The following is a 21,932-nucleotide window of genomic DNA, read 5'->3' as shown; positions in this document are numbered from 1 at the left end:
TTCTCAGCTAGTGGCTGAATCAACCTTTGTTGATGTATTGACTCAGTCAGTCATAGGCTAATTAACTCCAAGTCCTGTTAGAAGCAATCAGAATGTCACTTCTCATTGTCAGGAGGCAGAGAGACTTTGGCGGTGACCCAATCATCCTCTCTCCTCTGGCGTCGCCGCCCTTAAACCACTGAGTTAGGACCGAGGACTGCTGGTGGCCGCGCAGGGACAGACTTTCTCTGCCATGATTTCTACTTTTGTCCTCGCCCTAGAGGGTTACCCAGAGTCCTGGCCAGGCTGGACACCTACTGCTCACCTGCCACACGGCAACCCTGCCCTCATCACCGCCCACCCAGCCTGCGGGTCAAAGCAGGGTAGCCCGGCCCTCCTGCCCCTGGGGTCAGAAGATAGGAAGCCGGAAGGAATGGCCACTCCAGGTTGTGGAGGCAGAGAGAATTCTCCTAGAAGACAGAGAACAGGAAAAGAAAAACAGAAGCACTAAGAAAGTGGTTTAAACAGAAAAGCAATGCAAACTGTAGGTACCTACAACTAAGCTTGCTGGTTATAACTAATTAGCATATGGCAGTAATCACTGTGCATATCATTATGTTTAAAATTATTTTTGCTGTATGTTTTACTTGATCATATTAGACTTTCTTCTTATATTTATATATTTGGTGTTCCCTTACACAGGCACAATATATAATATTTTGCTTAAAAGAATTCTAGTATGATCCAACTGAGTAAAAAAAAAGTGTATTTTATATATATATATATATATATATATATATACACACACACACACACGCACACACACACCCCAACATATATATAATCTGTAAGTAAAATGTGTATTTTATACTTACAACATCTACATATATATGTAAACTTATATAAAATCTATATAATATATAAAATAGAAGCTATAAATATCTTTTATATCTTATTTGGCTAAGTATTGATATAAATATACAAGTACATTTGCATTTTTGCTGAAAAATGCCTGAAAGAATATATAAGAATTACATGCAGGGGTATTTTTTTTTCATTTTCCTTTCCATATACTTTGACTTTTTACCATGAGAATGTACTATGTTTAAAAGCAGTTCATTTGTCAGTTTTAAGGAGATTCTTCCAGTTTTTCTCACGTTGTTATCCCCAGCTTAAATTGTAAATTCGGATGACTTTTCTACTGAATCCTTCCTGAAAAGAAAAATTCTCACGGTGCCCGGCCAGAAGGATAGTGGTTTTCAAGGGCAGATAGAAAGGAAGCCAGTCCTTGCTCTCAGCTGCTGAAGAAGCCCAGGTCCCCACCCGGACCCCGACCCCAGCCCCGGCGGGACCCCCTTGCAGCCCACGCATCTCTCCCTGTCGCCCCCCACCCCAGGGCCGAGGGGGCAAAGGCAGCATCTACGTGTGGGCCTCAGGGGACGGCGGCAGCTACGACGACTGCAACTGCGACGGCTACGCCTCGAGCATGTGGACCATCTCCATCAACTCGGCCATCAACGACGGCAGGACCGCCCTGTACGATGAGAGCTGCTCCTCCACCCTGGCCTCCACCTTCAGCAACGGGCGCAAGCGCAACCCCGAGGCCGGAGTGGTGAGTGCGAGGCCGGGTGGGTGGACACTCCTGACGTCATGCGCAGACACAGTGACGTCATGGGAAGAGGAGCTCCCCACCCCCCCTTCCCTCAAAGAGTCAGGGCCTGTCCCCGGGGGAGATCTACCCTCTTCCAGGCTGATGATGCCTTGTTATCAAGGTAGAGACCCACGATAAACAAGAACGTGATGACCTCCTTCCCGCTCATGTACCATCGATTTTCTTGTTCATTGTTTTGGCTTACAAATAATGATGACCTCTGGTTTGCCCCCAGCACGTCACTTATAAGGATAACTAATATTAAGAACTGGGGCATCACACCCGCACCCATCTGAGCCAAGAGCTCGTCCATTTATTACAGTATTTTAAAAATAGCAGCCGTGGACGGACTTTTCTGGGTCCATAGAACCCCCAAAGTGGGCACATGTGTGTTTTCTCAAAGGAAGAGTAGTGTGTTCCAACGTATTTTAAAATGGGTCCATGATTGAGAAAACAAAAAGGTTAAGAATCACAAACTTATTTACTGCACTTTGAGCAACTCTTCCTTCCTGGGCACCGAGGTTTAATAGTGAATTTTCCAAGGCCCCTAGAAATGTATGTCTGTAAAGCATAACGAGCATTTTGGGATCTCTTCCTCTCTCTGGGTATTTCACTCGCATAGGGGCCTTTCCTCAGTCTTCCAAGCCTGGAATTTAGTGGTTGGTTCAGGAGTCCTGCTGAGATACATCCTGCCCGGCCACTGCCTCCTCTGGGGTTGGGAGGAACACAGTCACCAATACCAGCTAGTCCTGCAGTCCCAGGTGCCTGCCTGGGCTCCACCTGGCCAGCTGGCCAGGCTCTCACGTGACCCAGGAGAAGCCCTTTACCTACAGGAGACACAGACCTTAGCCTGACTCCCTCCATGAGCCTGGGGCTCCCCCTGGTCTTGGGGAGGACGGAGATCGTGTCAGCTCCTCCCAAGCAGAAGGAGGTTTCACCTCTCTCATCCTACAAGCTACATGGGCAGAAAGGGACAAGTGAAGAAGCTCCCCTCCCTGCCCCAAGAGCCTCCCAATGGTGTCACTTTGTCCTCAGCTCCTGTCTATACTCTCTTTCTACTACGGCTGGGGAGGGGCCTTGAGTTCTCTTTGAATATTGTCATTTTCCTCAAGTAGATGCTTTTAAACCTCCCTGGTACTTTGTCCCCCAAAATAATAGGCCCACTTGAGGAGCCTACAGACAAACAGGAGGAAGGAGTATTCTCGTGGCTTATAAATGATCTTAATGAAAACCCTGGCTCTCGCAAACACTGCAAATGGGGACTTTCTCTTTGTAAAATCCTTTAAAACTCAGTTGATCAGCCTCCCGTGGGGTGATCACTCATGTATCGGAGGTGTCGCTCAGTGTGTTCCAGATTCTCTCCGTGGATTTTAGATGTAGAGAATGTAACACTTCTCTTTAATGACCTGTCCCTCTAGGCAAACTGTGGCTGAGCCTGCTTTGTCTTTCCTCTTTGGGAATGCCACCCTTTTTCCTGAAGGGAAAGGAAATTGCTGATGGACTGGCCCTGAGCTTTCTGAGCCAATCCCAATGCAACAAAACTCACCATTGCTTTGACTATGGTGGTGATATTGGCTTGTCACTTTCCACCTATGATGTTTCCTTTTAGGATCCAGAAGATAAATGTCTCTCTGGTCTCCAGAATAGCTGCAAATAGCTTCTATGAACAATTGACTTGCTTTTATCTTGTGGACACTGTAACTATAACTGATTGTGTTTCCCTTTTTGCACGGGCTACTAGGAATCTCAGATAAAATGCATGGCAAAATAGATACATGGGTGCCAAGCTTATCCTTACCTTCATCTTAATCTTCTTCAGAACAAGGCAGAGTTTAAGTAAAAGAAATAGAAAATCCTCTGCTCCAGGTCGTTTTGGGTTTAAAGCAGTGTGACTCACTCATTACTCACTGTCTTCCCCTCCAGGCAACCACAGATTTGTACGGCAACTGCACCCTGAGGCATTCTGGGACATCCGCAGCTGCTCCCGAGGCAGCTGGAGTGTTTGCACTGGCTTTAGAGGCTAAGTATGTTTCCATCTCGGGACCAAGGGCCGGTTCTGCAGGGTGGACTGAGACATGTCTCCCCACCTAGGTGTCCACAGAGGCAAAAGTGGGTGTGAGAGTCAGTAAATAGTCAGGGCCAATGAACTCTGGTGGGCATTGCTAAATGATACACACACACACTCACACACACACCACAAAACTACATCCCTGAGAGAGCACAAGAGCCCAACATCCAACCACACATAGGGGCACATCGATGTTTTCTTGGTGAAAACACCCTTTTATCTTCTATGGACCCCGTGGCTGTTTTACTCTAATAATACTCCCAAACAGCTACATGAAGGAAAACCATTGCCAAGCCGGGTATCCAGCAAGGTTTTCAGACATGTGTTAGACAGGATGCTCTCGCTCCAGATTTGTTAACTTATAAGGCTGAACCCATTTTAACGCTGAGACAAGGTGGGCGAAGTCACACAACGTAGACCAAGAAATGGGCTTTGCTGGGAAACCATCCAGCTACCAGAGAGGGGAGACCATCCCCTCTGTTCTCACCACCTCCGCAGAGGCCACAGGTCAGTACAGCTGGACCCACCTTGGATTTGAGCATCAGCAGAGGTCCCTGCCCACCCACTCCCCTGTCTTCTCTCAGTGCAAACCAGAGGCTGGCCTTGGGTTTGAACAATGAACTTGTGGCTTCAGGCACCACCCATGTGGTGTAAGTGCAAATGCCCGCTAGGCAGGGAATTATCCAAGAATACAGAACCAGCAACTTATAAGAAGTTGAATTCAGGCTCCTGCGGAAGGGAAGTTGAGTTCCCGTCCCTGTCAGCCATTGCTAGGCAACCGGAGCTTCTAGCAACAATCTTCAGGCAGCCCTGCTTGACTCTCCACATATGCAGTGCATTTTTTGACTTGCAAAGGAGGTAAGAGCTGATTCCTAGAATAGGAAAGGACTTCAAAAGATTATCTAGTCCAACCCCTCTGCCTTTAAGCAGAAAAGACATCATTATCCCCCTTTCACAGATAAGGCCCCAAATTGGGAGTGACTTCTCTTTTGGACCAGGCCAAGCTTTGATTCTTTTAACAGAAGTCAGTTGGAAATTTTAGGAAAGAGATGGACACTGGTCAAAGCCTTCCTATTAAGCACAGAGACCAAAACTTACGTATTATGTGTATTTCCTGAAGACGAAGCTGTTTCTCTCAGGGCCTGTGGGGTCCTGGAGTCTGAGCCTCGCTCGCTCCAGCTGCGAGCAGACAAGCAGAGAGAGGCTGCTGCCTGCCGCAGAGCCTTGCAGAGGACAGGGAACAAGAAGGGCTTCCTGGCCTCCTCTTAAATCCAAGAGGGCAGAACTTGACTCAAAGTCTCCTTAGATTCTGGCAAGCAAAAAGTCACTTTCCCAGGCCTCTATGCCTACAAAGTGACCCCTTACATACATCAAAGTAATGGAGCAGGCTGCTGGGACTTTAAACAGATGCATGGGCTCTGCACCAATTAGTCTCCATTCTTTAGCACACTTGCAGATTTCCTTACAGAAAAGAATGCAATCACCACTTAGGCACACTTTGTTTTGGAGAAATGGTCATGAATTGAGTGCTGTCTATTGGCATAAAGAGGGAAAAAATGATACCTGGCAGTAGGGGGTTCAAGCCCGTCTTGGGAGCCAGTCCTCAAAAATTCCTCAGAACACCAATCACCTGAGTTGGAAACACGCCCTGAAATTAGAGTTTGATGCAAGTGATTTATTAAGAGAGGGATCCCGGCAGAGACCACTGGGGAGGAGAGGAAGCAGGTTCGGGCTGGGGAAGAAGCTGAGCAAGGATGCGATTTCAGAAGTTCTGGCCTCAGCCTGATCCCAGGGAGAGCTCTGGAGGGTAAATTATGCCTCAGAGTTTGTTCCACATCAAAGCAAGGGAGCTGGGCTGCCATATTCTTGTACTGTTTGGCCGTTGGCTAAGAGCCCCACCTGGGAAAGTAAACTCCAAGTCTTCTCTGTGGGCCAAAAGGCTCCAACAGCCAGCAGCTGAAACCACTGCTCAGCACGAAATAGCCCCAGGAGAGAGCCCGGAGGGCGGAGGAGGGAAAGACTCTCCACGAACACTTCGTACAGCTCATCTCCTACAGCTCATCTCTCTTTATCTTCACATGAGGCAGCTGGGAGTCCCTAGTGACATATGTGGCAGCAGTCGAGGGCTGTTTCCCACCCAGAGGTCCAATAAGAAAGCTTTTCCAAAGCAACTTGAATACAGTAAATAAATTATCCTGTCTAAATGAATTCCCATCCGGACTACAGAAGAGGGAGAATGACCACCCCCGTGGCTCCAGGGGACAAAGGGAAACCACGCCTCTGTTCTGACCAGTCATCACCTTGTTGTTTAATCTCATAAAATGCTTTTCTGCCAAATGCTTGAAAATGCCTTTCTGAGTTGTCGGGAACATTGCTCACGTTTCCCAGTGAGACCAATATCAGAGACATTCTGAAGAATTTCTTTAGTGGGGAGTTACTGCTGCCTTCAAATATTTGGGGTTCTCTCCATAACCCAGGCTTTCTGGATGGTTCAAGAGGGCTGAGCTGGGTTTGAGGGGTAGATGTCAAAAGCGGCAAACTTGTGACCCAGGAGAACCATCCACAGTAAAGCGGCCCATATACTGGACTAGAGCAGTGTTTCCAAAACTGACCTTCCAAGGGATGGATTTTTTCATGTGAGCTCCATCAAAGTCTACTAGATGCAGAGGAAAGTGCACAAATATTAGGTACAGCTCAAAGACTTCTTGTAAAGTTAACAGATCCATGTAACCGGCACCCAAGTCAGGAAACAGACCATTACCTAAGTCTCAGTATGCGCTTTTCGGTTCAGGATTATGTCTGAGAGATTCCTCCATGCTGCTGCGTGTGCTTATAGGTAGTTCATACTTGTTGTTGAATATTACTCCATCGTATAAGTGGATACTTGGGTTGTTTCCACACTGGGGCTATTGTGAGTAGCATTGCTGTGAGCATTCTTGTACGTGTCTTTTGGTGAAGATGTGGACGCATTTCTGTTTGATGTATATTAGGGATTCAAAAAGCTGGGTCATGGGGTATACACAGGTGCAGGTCTAGCAGTTTTCCAGAGTTGGTGCACTTGCTGACACTCCCTCTAGCAATGTATGAGAGTTACAGCTGTTCCACATCCTTGCCAACATTTGCTATTATCTGTCTTCTACACTTTAGCCATTCTTGTGGGCATTCTGTGGAACTGCACTGTAGTTTTAATTTTTATTTCCCTGATAACTAGTGAAGTTGAGCACTGGGGAGTTTTGAAAATGATAGATTCCCAAGACTCAGCCGAAGGTCACTGAATCACATCCTTAGGGATGAATGGCCCAGGAATCTGTCTTTTCAATGCCTTTTTCAGGGACTGCAAGAGCAGCCAGCCCCGTGCTGGTCTGTGGCCTGGAGTGTGTGGCATCCAAGAGTACGGCAAGGGCTCTATGAACCTAGCACTCAGGTGCCGTTTGCGGAATATGAACATCGCACTCTGCCTTTGACTAGGTGCCCGTATTAGACTGAAAACAGGAAATCCAAAAACAACAGCTAAACTGAGACAGGAATTTATTTTTCTTTTCTTTTCCTTTTTTTTTAATAGCATAGTAACAATATATTTTAAATAGAATATTAATTTTATTTAATAAGTTTCTTATGAAGGAGTTTATTTTTCTGTCATGCAGAAGATAATACAGAGGTGAGGAGCCCCGGCAAGTGCAGGGTGGCCACCAAGAATCAGGGACTCTGTCTCTAGATTTCTGTTCTTCTACACCTTCATGTTATCTAGATGCCACGGGAGCTCCAGCCATCATGTTTACATGTCAGGCAGGAAGAGGGGAAAAGCAAAGGGAAAAAAGAAATCCACCAGCTGAGTGATCCCTGTTTAAAAATTTTTCAAAAAATCACCCAGGGACTTATTTCTTATTGGCCAGAACTGTCACGTGGCCACCCCAGACTGCAAGGGAGGATGGGAAATGTAGTTTTGTAGCTGTTCTCTCCTTAAATTCCCTTTGCTGTCTTGATTATCAGGAGGAAAATGTGAATTGGAATCCAGAGAATTTGATACCATAAATAGAAGAACTCTGAAAAACAATGGTCTTTCAGGGGTAATCCTCACAAATAGGGAACTCAAAAAAAAAAAAAGAAAAAAAAGGGCACTATTTTGCACCAGTGGGAAGTTAGTACACCAATCGTAAGTGCAGGGCTCTGTAGGAGATATGGTTCTACGGATCATTCACAGGCAAAAACTCACTTGCCAGGACCAGCTTTAGAGGCTTAGGAAACAGCCCATCCCGAGGTCTCCCTGGTGCAGGATTCCTCTTCCAGCCATGCGGGGTCAGTCTCTCCCTGGGCTTCACACTGGTTTTTCCAAGATCCCACACTCTCTTGCTCAAGACGGCTGCCACCTTGGCCAGGCTCTGAGTGACCTCTCTCCTTGGAGCCCTGGCCTGTCCTCACATCTTATCTAGAAGCCATGGGTTTGGCTTTGACCTCCGGAGATGTTCTCTCTGAACCGAGAGGCAGATGGCCCATCCCAAGTGGCCTAGGACCAGTCTGCTGACAGCTGAACGTTTACCCCGGAACATCACAGAGTCCTATGAGTGATTGGACCCAGCCAATAGGTGCCCTGCAGCTGCACAGATGTCACCATTTTCACTAATAGTTCACCGGGGGTTCCTCGTACATGGCCTTGTTACTGCTCGCGGCTCGTTCCTCGTGGTCACTTGTTTGTGGGCCAGGTTCCTGCAGCATCCTCTTTCCAGTCCCACGTCTTGATTCCTCCTCCCTGGTGATGTTTCTGGAGATCGGATCACGGGTCTCTCTGCCCTTCCTGTCTGTCACTAAGATAAAGTCCCTACATTCTACTGTGTCATCCTCTACGTCTCTGTTCCTGGCTCTACCTCCCTGACTCATACAGGGCTCCCAACCTCCTGTGCTGATATGTGCTGTGCTGATAAGAAGAGGCCTTCTCCCGCCTCTAGATCCTTCCTTCCAGAACCTTCTCTCCCTAGGAACTCCCCTTCCCTGTGTTTACTCAGTCACTCCCACTCGTCCCTTTGACCTTAGCTAAAAATACCACTTCCTGAGAGACCCTTGCTGACCCCCTGGACCAGAGTTTCTCAAATTTGCTGCTGCTGCTGAGAATCCCTGGAGTGCTTGCTAAGAACAGACATCCAAGCCCACGCCAGGTCCACAGACTCAGAGTCTCCAGAAGCTGCAGTTGTAACAAGCACCCCCAGTGCCGCCAGGAAGTTAAGAACCACCCCCCACCCCCGCCCCCACCCCAAGCAGGTTTGCTGGAGCCTTTGGCAGATGCTTGGACAGGCCCACGGGATCAGCATCTCTGGGTCCTGTCTGACTTCGTCACTGTGTTCGCATTGGTTCACATGTGCAGACGAGGTTGTGAACCGCCATCTCAGACCCGTGTTCTCAAACCCCGTGTGCAGAAGCACCACCTGCGCTTTGTCTTGAGGGCACATCCTCAGGCCCACAGCCCCCAGGATTCCAGAGACCTGAGGTTGAGGCCAGGAATCCGTATCTGTCACGAGTCCCCATGCGGTTCTGATGCAGGACCACAGTCTGTGAGACTCCCTGGCTGGGATAACTCAGGGTTCCACTGTTGGCTCCCCTGGCATTTTAAAATCTTGAGGTGTCTGTCCCCCGGGCTGTAGGCTCTGAGAGGGCAGGGACCTTCCTATGACCTGCCCAGAACTAGTGCAGAGCCTGGACATGATACCTTTCCATATATCTGTCTTACTTTCCCAGCTATCATATAAAATATTTGAGAAAATGTCATGTTCCTTGTCCTGTAGCACTGAACACAGTGATTTTTATATTGTAGATGTTCTGTAAATTTATTTTTTATTATTTAATAGGTATCACCTACAATCCTTGAGCTGCTATGGTAGGATTAAAGCCTAAAGCACGTTGGTGAAATAATTATTTTACACAATGGTATCTTCGGTCAATTCAGAAGTTGCTCAGAATGGGAAAATGAGAGGGACTCTGTTTTACTTTTCAGACATGAGCAAATGGTTGTTCAAATGGTGTCACAGATTCAGTGACATTGGAGTATGAGCACGCTCTGATTTATTTTAGAAGTAGAACATCCTTGTTCTAGCACATTCTTTCTCTCTTATGGACCCGATGAGAATAAATCCGTGGAGAAACATCTAGTGGGGTTAGAAGCATGGCTCATTTTTGCAGCAGAACCCCTAGCAAAGATGAGAGATGCTCCACCTGCCAGCCAGCCCTTGGATCACCTTGAGGTCACCAGATCCTCGTTTATCGACACTTTTGAGTTAAATGAATTCAGAATCCTATTCCAGCAAAACAATGAGCTTTCGGCCATAATCAACTTCAGGAAATTTCACACTGTTCACCTAGTCCACATGTCCAGGGGACCATATGTCCAAGATATGTTCTTAAATTTCTCAAATAAGCATTGACCTTCCTTGAAACTTTCTCTTTAAAAGCTGAAGGTCTTCCTGGACTTCCCTCTCCTCAATATTATGTACAAACCTAAATGGGAAAAGAACTTAAAGGTCCTGCATTTCAAGAGCATATGAATCGCTATCATCTTTTGACTCTGTTTTGAAGCTTTGAACCAATGAATGCTGCTTGTGCTGAGATTTTATCAAATGAGTGATGGTGTTCTTTGAATCATTTGAGTCTAAGGAGAACCGTAGTGCAGGGTTTTCCAACTTTTGTGACCGTGACTCTCAGTGAGAAATTAATTTTGCATTGCAACCCAAACACATACTACAATACCACACACGAGTGTGTGCAAACACACACACACACACACACAGAGTTTCCCATATTACGTGCACACTGTTATTCTTTTCTGTTCTAGTCCACTTGTGATGGCCCCATCCATTAAATCTCTGGTTCTCAACCTCAGCTGTCTACTGGAATGACCTGGGAAGTGTTAACAATTTCCAAAGCCTGGGTCCCACTCCCAGAGATTCTGATTTAAATAGTCTGAGATGTGGCCTGAGCAGTGGAGTTTTAAATGTTCCCACCAGACAGTTTTACTGTGCAGCCCAGATACATAGCCTGTGCAATCAGTTGACCTCCTAGCCCACAAACGGGTCATGACTTAACACTTTGAAAAGCACAGACATTGACACTAATGTCAATAGCACAGACTATTAGACATTAATTTCCAAAGACAAGTCTGCAAGCAAACTTGTCTATTTGCCGAATGAAGAGTATGCTGAGGGCTGTCCTGGGCACTGGGAGACAAATATGCTGAAGCTGTTGTCTCTGCCCTTGAAGAACTGACAGCTTCATGTCCCCAAATGGAACACTCCTGCGTAGCCAACACCCAGATCAAGAAACAGAACTCTGTCAGCACCCAGCAGCCCCCTGTGTCCCTTACAGGCACTGCCACCCCAAGATCAACCACTAACCTGGCTTCTGACAGCACAGATTCATTGTGCCTGTGTTTATACTTTAAACAAATGGAACCATACTCTATGTTCTCCTCTGTGTCTGGCCTCTTTGGGTCAGAATTCTTATTGTGAGATTCACACAATTGTGAGCTCCCTGTTATTCTGAGTAGCTGTAGTTCATTCTCATTGCAGTGCAGTGTTCCACCTCCTATAAACACACCTCAATTGGTTTATTCACTTTACTGTGGATGGGCATTTGAGGACTTCATAGTTTAGGCCTATGAACATTCCAATACGTATATGTCTGGTGAATATATACACACATTTTTGTTGGATACATACCTAAAAATGGAACTTCTGGGCCATAGCTTAAGTGCATGGGCAAGAGCTGAAGATAGAGCCAAACCATTTTCCAAAGTGTCTGCAATAACTTACACTTCCATCACCAAAGTACCCAGTTGCTCCACATCTTTGCCAACACTTGGTATTGTCAGTCTTTTTCATTTTAGCCATTCCAGTGTGTGTTAGATATCACAATTGAAATGTATTTAAGTAAGAAAGGCAAGATATTTTTAATTGACATATATCTATACCTATATTCTCAGTAGTGCATGGAAATCCTCCCTTGACTTGTGGGTTCATAGATATTTCAACATCTTACCAGGGGTCTATGTCCTACCTTAGTCATTGTGTCTCTCTCCCTCTCTCTCTCCCCTCTTCCCCCGCCCTTGCTCTCAAACTCTCTGCCTCCGGTACCCAGCCTGGGTCTGACCTGGAGAGACATGCAGCATCTGACCGTGCTCACCTCCAAACGGAACCAGCTTCATGACGAGGTCCATCAGTGGCGGAGGAACGGGGTCGGCTTGGAGTTTAATCACCTCTTTGGCTACGGGGTGCTTGACGCAGGCGCCATGGTGAAAATGGCCAAAGACTGGAAAACTGTGCCTGAGAGGTTCCACTGTGTGGGAGGCTCCGTGCAGGACCCTGAGTAAGTGGGGGCAGCAGTTCTACTGCTGTTTGTGGAAAATACCCAGAGATGGCGCCACTGCACTGGTGACCATAACAGATTCCCTCTCTGCGTCATCCTGAGATGCACTGGATTTGATTCAGGGACAACCAGCTTCCAGGCAGAGCTGCAGTGTTGCACAACTCTAAGGTATCCAGTCTACAAAGCCCTGGGGCCTGGAACTTCTTTCCCTTATTGCAAAAAGGGAGAGATTTACAAAGAGGGATTGCCAAGGGGAAGACTTACGGCGTCTGTGCCTTTGCAGACGCTGGGCCACAGCAGGTGGGGACCATGGGCAGTGTGACCAGAGCAGGATGTACAGTTAGTTGCCTCCTGGCTACATTCGAGATTAACAGAAAGGTGGCACGGTTGCAGTATTTAGGGGAACGGGCATTGGGGCCTGCTTAGTCGAGGTTCACCTTGATGTCAGACCTTGTTCTCCGCAATTGCCCTGGACAAGAAGGATGGGTCTCTGTTGATCCTCACGCTCTGTGCTTCGGGGGGGCGGAGGGGAGAGGGAGATGCGGAACGTATATGCCGAGATGAATGACCGTTTCTCTCCCAATTCCGAGTGCACTGAACATTCTGTCATAATCCAGGTACAGGTTGGAATTCGGAGCCAGAGGCAACACTGGAAATAGGCTGTCTGACGCCTCATTTTAGTTAAGGAATCTGAGGCCCTGAGATGTGACCGTCCCAATGGCTCACAACTAACTGGGAACTTATCCAATAGCAGCAGCATTATTTTTTTTTAATCTGGAGAAATCTTTTATTATATTTCAGTTGATTCACTAGGTTAAATTTATTTCACAATATCTATAGATGTTCTTGTCTATATAGAAAACATATTTCTTACAGGTTTTTATGCAAATCCATTGAGAATTTACCTTCCACAAATGACCTTCTGTTAGTTGAGACAATTTTATTCCAAACAAAATACACATGTACACATACACTGTGACAGCAATTTTTAAAATGTAAAGTATAGAGGGATTTCTTGGTTGGTGTGTGAAAATACGTATGTCAACGCCCCACCCCACAGAGGTTCTTATTTCTAAGGTTTGGGGTAAGGTCCAGAAGATGGAGGTTTGTGGGTGGTCTCAGCAGCATTATTTTAATGAGAGGAAACTCGAGAGCTATTTCAGCACTACCTCAGCTGGGCTCCAGGAGGACAGGGACCTCATCTGTCTCGTTTGCTGGTGTGTCCTCAGGGCCTAGAAGAGCGCCTGGAACTTAGTAGTCATGGGATCAATATTTGTGGGATGAATGAATGAATGAACATTTAGCCAGCATCACCTGGGCACAAGGAAGATGTCTACACGGTGGCAATAGGACCACCAGTCCAGCCAGGGAGATTCAGGGGCAGGCGGCAGGCAGCCTTGTTGGAAGCGCTCTGTGTCCCCTTGTCCACCCACACCTGAATTGTTCTCAGATGCAGGTGAGTGCGGTCTGGGGCAGATGTGCTCATGGAAGAACTCAGGCTGGGCAGGGGGTCCTGAGGGCAACACCCAGGCCAGCTTGTGCCTCTGGTAGAGGCAGCCCTATCACCAGGAATCCAACTTCTCAGGGGCTGGGACGGAGGGATCCGCAGGCTTGACAGCTGCCACTTTCTATGCAGGGCTGTACAGAAACGGCCTCTGAGCAGGTCAGTGGCAACCGTCAGGGTTATGAGTTTCCTCAGCACTCATCTTCCCAGAGAAGCAGTCAATTCGAAAAGCAATTTTCTAAGAAGGCTTTATCAGGAGAGTCTGTAAAGGATGCTGGACTAAAATAAAAGGGAAAAATAGAACTGGCTGTGAGTATCTGTGCTGGACCAGCCGAGGGCCGTGAGCAGAGGAAGCCCAGGCCACCCCATCAGCCAGCGTGTCCCCAGAGCATGCTGGCAGGCACAGGCCACTTCCACCCTCCCCTGTTCACTCAGCTCCTTGAAGACTGTGGCGAACTCCGGATTTTAAGTGAATTTGGAGATCAACGTTCAAACCTGATCCGAATGCCTGAAGCAGCATAGTAGAGCTGGCCGGGTGGCTGTGGACTGGTCACTTCTGAGCTGCAGTGTCTTCTGTGGGGGTTAATGCCCATCTGACACTGTGACGTGGGGAAGAGCAAACATCAAGTGACCCCTGTTGAGTGTTCTTCAGTGACAACCACATGGCAGGTGTTTTAGATACTCGGGAAAGGGCAGCTGTCATTGTTACTATTATTATTCTAGCAAAACAACTACGGCTTCATAACAGTTTTTATCATACAGCTGAGGATTGAGAACCCAAAGAGCATTCCAAGGGCCCCCTGGGAAGCAACGCCTATTTCTAGGCACAAAGTCACTGAGCCCTCATTTTGCACCAACATGCAGTAAGACAAAGATATAAGCCATGTTTGTCTTTATAGGACTTGAGCACCAGGCTTCTGTACTTGTTTCTGAAAGTTCAGAGAGTAGCTCACACCTTCTGATGGGCGCCTCATTTTCAGCAGCGAGTGTGTTCCCGAACGTGGCTGTGTGGCTAGATCAGGGTCTCTGAAGAGCCTCTTTGGTTCCACAAACAGCCATCTCCTACTGCAACCTTCTGATAAACTGACTTTTCCTGAGCACCTGTCCCTGTTCTTTTAAAATAAGAATGAGTTGTACTCCTTTTCTTCTAAAAGCAATATATGGCACTGGAGGAAAGTCAGAACATACAAAGCAGCAAGAAGAGGGTAAGAAAAATCCGCGAGAGCTGCTCCCTGCCTCTCCCGACCAACGAACGCCAGGTCGCCTGTGAGAGGAGGTGGTGTTCTCTTTTCTCTGTCAAGCTTGCTGCCTCTGGAATTCACAATGCAAGTCAATTTCAAAGTGACAACATTCCAAGAAGAGTGCAGTTAAATGTCCTCTCCCCAGGGCCCCAGGTCCTCAGCCAGCAGGTGGGGATGGGGGTTTGGGGAGCAGGCAAGTCCCCCAGACGCTAAACAAGCCAGACTCCCAGGGGCCGAGGGGTCCCCGGAGGGGCCTCCGACCCTGGCACACACCCCAACCCCAAGGCTTCTAGGACAATTTGTAAATCCTAACAGGTGTGTGTGCTTGTTCCCACGCCAACCTGCCCAGGTGGATGGCAAAACTCCAATTATTTTCTCAACAATTAGATCTGTGCTGTACAAAACAGAAGCAACTAGCCACGTGTGGCTACTTAGTGAAATTAAATAAATTTAAATTGATCACTAAAATTAAATTTAATTAATTAAAAAGTCAGTTCCTCACTCATACTTGTCACATTTCGAGTGCCCAAAGCCACATGTGGCCAGTGGCTACGGTATTAGCACAGATGTAGAACATTTCCATCCTTGCAGGAATTGGTAGTGCTGTTGGCCAGCACTGGTCTAGACATTTGTCAATGTACAACGTATATGAGTGTGTGTCTGTATTTATCTTCACAGCAACTCTTCAAGGTAGGAAGTCATATCCCCATTGTATAGGTAAGGAAAGTGAGCTCAGAAAGTTCAAATTCCTTACCCACAACTGGACCTTTAGTCTACCCATCTAGCTTTCTGCCCAGGGGCTGGAGCCCATGTGATCGTTAATCATTTATCAGCTCACCTGTCATGTTTCTGATCCTGTTCTGAGTAAGTAGCATCTTCTTTGAGAGGTCCAGGTAGTGGCTTGCCATGCTCACATCTCCAAAGCTGGCCTAATGCCTGCTTTCCACCAAATTGGATGATTTCCCCAGAACCTGGTGCTGGGGACCCTCTGCCCCTGCACCATCACTGGATCTCCATGGCCAGTGGATGCATGATTCAGCATCAGAGTCCACGCAGAGCACACACGGTCCATGAGACTGTCTATGTGTATACTTTAAGTTCCTTGGGAGAGTATTGCCTTTATCAATGAGCTGCAGGGGAGCTCCAGCAAGCCCTCAGATTCTTTGCCTTGGTTCCAAGGGCAACGTGGAACCACGGCTTGGCTCTGAGCTGGGCGTATGACCAGCATCCTTTTGTAGATGTATTCTACAAGATGTGTGTTTAAAAATACACACCATGGGCTTCCCTGGTGGCGCAGTGTTTAAGAATCCACTGCCAGTGCAGGGGACATGGGTTCAAGCCCTGGCCCAGGAAGATCCCACATGCCGCGGAGCAACGAAGTCCGTGCGCCACAGCTACTGAGCCTGCGCTCTAGAGCCCGTGAGCCACAACTACCAAAGCCCATGTGCCTAGAGCCCATGCTCCGCAACAAGAGAAGCCACCACAATGAGAAGCCCACACACCTCAACGAAGAGTAGCCCCTGCTCGCCACAGCTAGGGAAAAGCCCACACGCAGCAATGAACACCCAACACAGCCAAAAATAAATAAATAAAATAAATAAAAATTTAAAAAATACACACCATTTTATGCTCCAAAATAAAAGCCATGTCCAGGGAGGACATTAACATAGACAAAGGGCCGGAGAAAGGGAGCTAGTATCATGGTCCAGGCACTGTGCTCAGTGTTTTCCGACATGGTCTTATTTAAACCCACTCACAATGACAATGAGACTTCAAGTATTTGAAAAATTTTCCCAAGCTCTCTTGACCAGTAAGCATAGAAGCAGAATTCTAAGCCAAATAGGTTTATTCCCGAAGTCTGGAGTCCTTCCATGATACCATGCACTCCTCAAATGGAGTTTCCTGTATTATGTTTCTAGTGCAAGAACCTTTGAGCATCTCATCTCCAAAGGAGGCCACTTCCAGAAAGGAGATCAGTTATATGGAAAGACAGCTGAGGAATCTTAGACTGACCGTCCATGGGACTCCAACTCTATGAGCGAAGAGACTCCCAAATTCCCCTGGTCTGTCACAGGACTGTGCTTCACTAGGATTAATTAACCCAATTTCAGCTTTTTTATGATAGTGTTAACAACCACATTAGCAATAATTTCTCCTTATCAAGGTAGCGAGTACTTTAAAAGAAAAGTATATGAGCTCCTGTCTCAGTCTGGGTTGTCCCAAAAGTAGACCCTGATGGGACTTGGGTACTGACAATGTTTTGAGAGATGATCTCGGGAAACAAGTGAGGAGGTGCAGCTGTAGGCAGGGAAGAGGAAGCAATCCAATAAAGATGCGTTGATGCTCCCCTGACCAACACCTTGCCACCCTGGGCAACGCTGAGTTGTCCCCACCAGGAGTGAGGAAGCCAGGTGTATGTACTCACCACCTTCCGTCAGTCGCCGGTAGGGGGCTTTCCCTGTGGGGTTAAATCCCCGACACTTTGGGGCCGGCCCGCACGCAGGCTGAGGACGCTCCCAGGAGGCAGGGAAAGGCTCCAGGAGAGAAGCTGGGAGATGCCGTTACCCGTGGTGGATGCAGTCAGGGTCCACAGTAGCCTCAGCTGCAGGCAAACCCAGCAGTGACTTAGGAGAAGCAGGAACGGTGTCCACAGCATCTGCCACCTGCCCCGTCCACACACAGTCGGTTCTGAGAGTGTGGGTAACTTGCTCAGGCTCACACAGCAAGTGTAAGAATTAACCCTGCATTTCGTTTCCTTTTTATGGCTGAGTAATATTCCATTGTATATATGTGCCACATCTTTATCTATTCCTCCTATGATCTTATTTGCAAAGCAGAAATAGAGACGAAGACACAGAGAACACATGTATGGACACCAATAGGGAAGGAAGGGGGTGGGAGGAACTGGCAGATTGGGTTTGACACATATACACTATTGATACTATGTATAAGACAGGTAACTAATGCAAACCTACTGTATAGTTCTTTCTTATATATATATAAATTTATTTCTTTATTTATTTTTGGCTGCGTTGGGTCTTCGTTGCTGCGTGCAGGCTTTCTCTAGTTGCGGCGAGCGGGGGCTGCTCTTCCTTGGGGTGCGTGGGCTTCTCATTGTGGTGGCTTCTCTTGTTGTGGAGCACAGGCTCTAGGCGCGAGGGCTTCCATAGTTGTGGCACATGGGCTCAGTAGTTGTGGCTCGTGGGCTTTAGCGCACAGGCTCAGTAGTTGTGGCGCATCGGCTTAGTTGCCCCGTGGCATGTGGGATCTTCCCGGACCAGGGCTCGAACCCGTGTCCCCTGCACTGGCAGGCAGATTCTTAACCACTGCGCCACCAAGGAAGTCCCTACTGTAGAGTTCTACATTTTAATTTTCTAATAAAATTTTCAGTTACCTAAAAAAAAAAATACGAATTCACTCCAGAGCCCCTGCTCTCCCCGCTCCCCAGAGCTGCCCCTGGGAGAGTGTGCCCAGCCCTCACGGTCTCCTCCCCTCTGCCCTCAGGAAAATACCGCCGACCGGCAAGCTAGTGCTGAAGCTCACCACCGCCGCCTGCGAGGGGAAGGAGAACTTCGTGCGCTACCTGGAGCACGTGCAAGCTGTCGTCACGGTCAACGCGACCAGGCGAGGGGACCTGAACATCAACATGACGTCCCCCATGGGCACCAAGTCCATCCTGCTGAGCCGGCGGCCACGGGACGACGACGCCAAGGTGGGCTTCGACAAGTGGCCTTTCATGACCACCCACACCTGGGGGGAAGATGCCCGGGGGACATGGACCCTGGAGCTGGGCTTCGTGGGGAGCGCGCCCCAAAAGGGGGTGCTGAAGGAGTGGACACTGATGCTCCACGGCACGCAGAGCGCCCCGTACATCGACCAGGTGGTGAGGGATTACCAGTCCAAGCTGGCCATGTCCAAGAAGGAGGAGCTGGAGGAAGAGCTGGACGAAGCGGTGGAGAGAAGCCTGAAGAGCATCCTGGGCGAGAACTAGCCCCTCGGCGCCCGCTCCCCGCTGCCGGCCCGCCGCCCCAGCCGGGCATCTAGCGGTTAACCTCCCCCCACACAAGCGACTCCAACTTCTTGCTCCGAAGCTTTGCTCACTGTCAGTGGTTATTTTCATTACCATGGAAGCAACCTTTTTTATTCTGTGCCCCAAATACAGTGTTCCCACCAACACCTCTGTCCTATTTGTGACTCGAAGTTCTTTATTTCTGTCACTCAGATAGGTGATATCTTGCCAACAAACCTGGGACCGCTGTCCCCTCGGTTTCTTTCATAGAAGAGAATGCATTTAAAAAGCCAGGCGCGGTGACGCCAAGGACGTTCATTCACGGTCTCAGCTGAGGACCTGTTACTTAAAAGGAGAATCCAAGGTTATGACAGAGGTGAGCTCTGAGTCTCTTAAAGCACAGATGCTGTAAATCCTTTGGGGAAAGATGCTTTTGACTTTTAGCAAGATTTTTCAGGGATGTAAATGAAGGTGGCATGAATGGGAAGGTGTCCTAATTACCAGATGGGGAAGAGAGAGTCAGAAAGCATGAAGGTTTGGAAATCTTGCCACTAACGCCCACATCGTAGCTAGTCTCACTCGGCCAGCGTGATACATGTAAAAACTCAGTAGCCTGGCTGCCCTTTACCAGCTGCTGCTCTGAGTGACGGTAAACTCTGCTAGAGATGCCCAAATTACCCTGTGTGTGTAGCCTTCATCCCAGCCCCAATTTTCTGGGGTTCCTCCCATAGTTATCCAAAAGAAGAAAGGCAGGGCAGGATGGCAACACTTCTGGGAAAGGGTCGCTTAGTGGTTTTTAACACAGGAATGTTCCTTTTCTGCAGTCACTCTGGGGCTTCCTCATCTGATGGAAGTGAGAGGTGAGCTGAGTGTTTTCAAGAGCTTTCTGCTTGGGCTTTGATTTCCAAAGCACGTGACTAGAGGGAAACACCTTCTGCGTGTTGTGATTTCTCTGATGAGTTGGGGAAACGGCCTCTGTTCCAGAAGAGGTGTGTGCAGGGCGAGGGGGCAGCCATCTCACGTGGACCCTCCCTTTGTATGGAGCCCCCTCTGCTGAAGCCAGCTCAGCCCCTAGTAACCTGAGGCCCGAAGGAAGCAGGAGGAGGCCTCTGTACGGAAGCACTCAGTTACCATCTCGGCAGCTAAGCCGTCAGGAGGGGGTTCTACATGTAATCTAAAGGTGACACACCCTCTTCCCCAGTCAACCCCCGAAGACCCCGTCTCATCAGCAAATAGAAATGCTTTCTGAGCAGCTGTCACTTCGTTTTCCTGTTCGAGGACTGGCTCTTCATCACCAATCCCAATGCTCACCCGCTCCCGAGAAACGATGTGCTCGTTTGATTTGATTCCAAAGAACTGATCAACCACTTCTGTTCACACTTCTCTCTTCCCATGGAAGCGGGTAGCTCAGCCTGGAGTTCCTTTTCTTAAAGCCAGCAACACAAGAGCAGGAGGTTCCGTCCCCTGAAGGGGGCAACATGAAGGGAAAAGTCTGGAAAACCCGTTTTCTTTCTTTTTCCCCCCATGTTGGCATGAATTTCTGTCTTCTCTAACACCATATGACCTTCTCTGTAGAATGCTTTACAATGTAATACTATTTATGATTTTTAAAAGAAATTTATTACATGTGGCAAAGGTCTTTTTAAACCAGTTTAGACTTAAAGAAAAAATAAATGGAAATCATCAAAATTTCATTTCACATTAACAGTCTGAAAATAAACCAAAGGACGTTATGTGTGCATGTGTGTATAAGTGCACACAGAAATATATATACATATGTAGACTATATACACGTGTGTATATATGTGTATATATCTTTATATACACTTGTATAACTGTATATACACACATATACATAAAATGTGTGTATGTGTATTTATTGAAGAAACAGACACCACATTCATCTCTAAAAGAATATTCAGAGGATATCAAGATGATTCTGGCTGAAGGAAAAGGCTGGTGGAAATTCAGGTGAAATGTTCGTCAGCTCCCATTACTTCACCTCTGTAATCTTGCTTCTCTGTATAAACATTAAGTGTCTTATATAGCAGCACAGATATAAAATAGTTGTCCATATTTTCACAGTTATGGTATAATTTGTGAAATTAGAGAGTAACTTATCAGCTTCTTAATAGAAATGGCAAGTTTTGATATGAGTATACAGTCCATAAAGATATATACAGTGCTATTTAAAACTATTCGGTCTCTACTTCATGTTTTACACCAGTATTAACACGAAAATATGTCTACCTAGTGAGGTTTTTATGACATCCTGATTCTAATGCGAGAGATACTTATTTATAGTCATTTATTTTAAAAATGAAAATAAGTGAATAATAATTAATCAAGTTAACATTGCTATTCCCTGTGACAAAATTTTCTAAGTAAATTTAAAAGTACATGATGTAAATTAGGAGATTCAACAATAAAACATTACCTTCCAGAAATTACGTGGGATGTGATATGTATTACATAAAAACACTTCCATCCATTCTGGGAGCAGATCATTAAAAGTTGCCAAAGAGATCTAAAAATCTTTCTTTCATAAATATTCATGAAAGATTTATAATTAGCAAATAAATCATACCCAAATTATGATCTATAGCAGCATTTTTCAAACTCAGGTTACACCCCATTAGTAGTTGTAAAATAAATTTAGGGAGTTAAAACCAGCAATTTTGGAATAGAATAGAATAGATCATGCATATTAATGATAACTATTGTTTTCTGAGTTTTTTTTTCAGAAATGTGTGTGTGTGTGTGTGTGTGTGTGTGTGTGTACTGGCTCACAATGTAAAGTACGTTTCTTACTGGGGTCACAGTCAAAGATCTTTCAGAAACACTATTCTAGAATATATTCACCAGGCTAGACTAAGTTATACTGCAGTGATGAACAGCCCCCAGATCTCAGAGGTTTAACACAACAAAAGTTTATTTATGATTTACACAAATTTCACGGGGGATCTGGGTGACTCCCCAAGGCCAGAGATCTCCATTCAGTGACCCAGGGATTCAAGCTGCTTCAACCTTCAACCTTAGGTTTATCATCACAACGCGAGGCTGCGACAGCAGGCAGGAGAAAAGAACCCATGAAGATTTGTTCACTCTTCTACGTTCACCCTGAAGGAGACACA

General features: G+C 47.0%; 1 protein-coding gene across 2 annotated transcripts in view; it reads left to right on the top strand.

Annotated features, from left to right (window-relative positions):
• The window catches only part of PCSK2 (proprotein convertase subtilisin/kexin type 2), a 216,876-nt gene extending 195,428 nt beyond the window's left edge, over positions 1–21,448 (top strand). Inside the window, exons 9-13 of one of the 2 annotated variants that reach the window (XR_009522214.1) lie at positions 1,376–1,591; positions 3,554–3,654; positions 11,817–12,044; positions 18,294–19,174; positions 19,623–21,446. Coding sequence is in view for 1 of the 2 variants with exons in the window: in XM_060032951.1 (XP_059888934.1) it covers positions 1,376–1,591; positions 3,554–3,654; positions 11,817–12,044; positions 18,294–18,780 (1,032 nt within the window). In the remaining variant the exon portion in view is untranslated. Of the gene's footprint in view, positions 1–1,375; positions 1,592–3,553; positions 3,655–11,816; positions 12,045–18,293 lie in introns of both variants that reach the window. The other variant, XM_060032951.1, reaches the window with a different exon arrangement.
• Positions 21,449–21,932: the final 484 nt, after the last annotated feature.

The sequence above is a fragment of the Delphinus delphis genome, chromosome 15, assembly GCF_949987515.2.
Source record: "Delphinus delphis chromosome 15, mDelDel1.2, whole genome shotgun sequence".
NCBI classification, from domain to species: domain Eukaryota; kingdom Metazoa; phylum Chordata; class Mammalia; order Artiodactyla; family Delphinidae; genus Delphinus; species Delphinus delphis.
The sequence above is the reverse complement of the archived record's forward strand: the minus strand, read 5'-3'. Positions and strand labels throughout refer to the sequence as shown.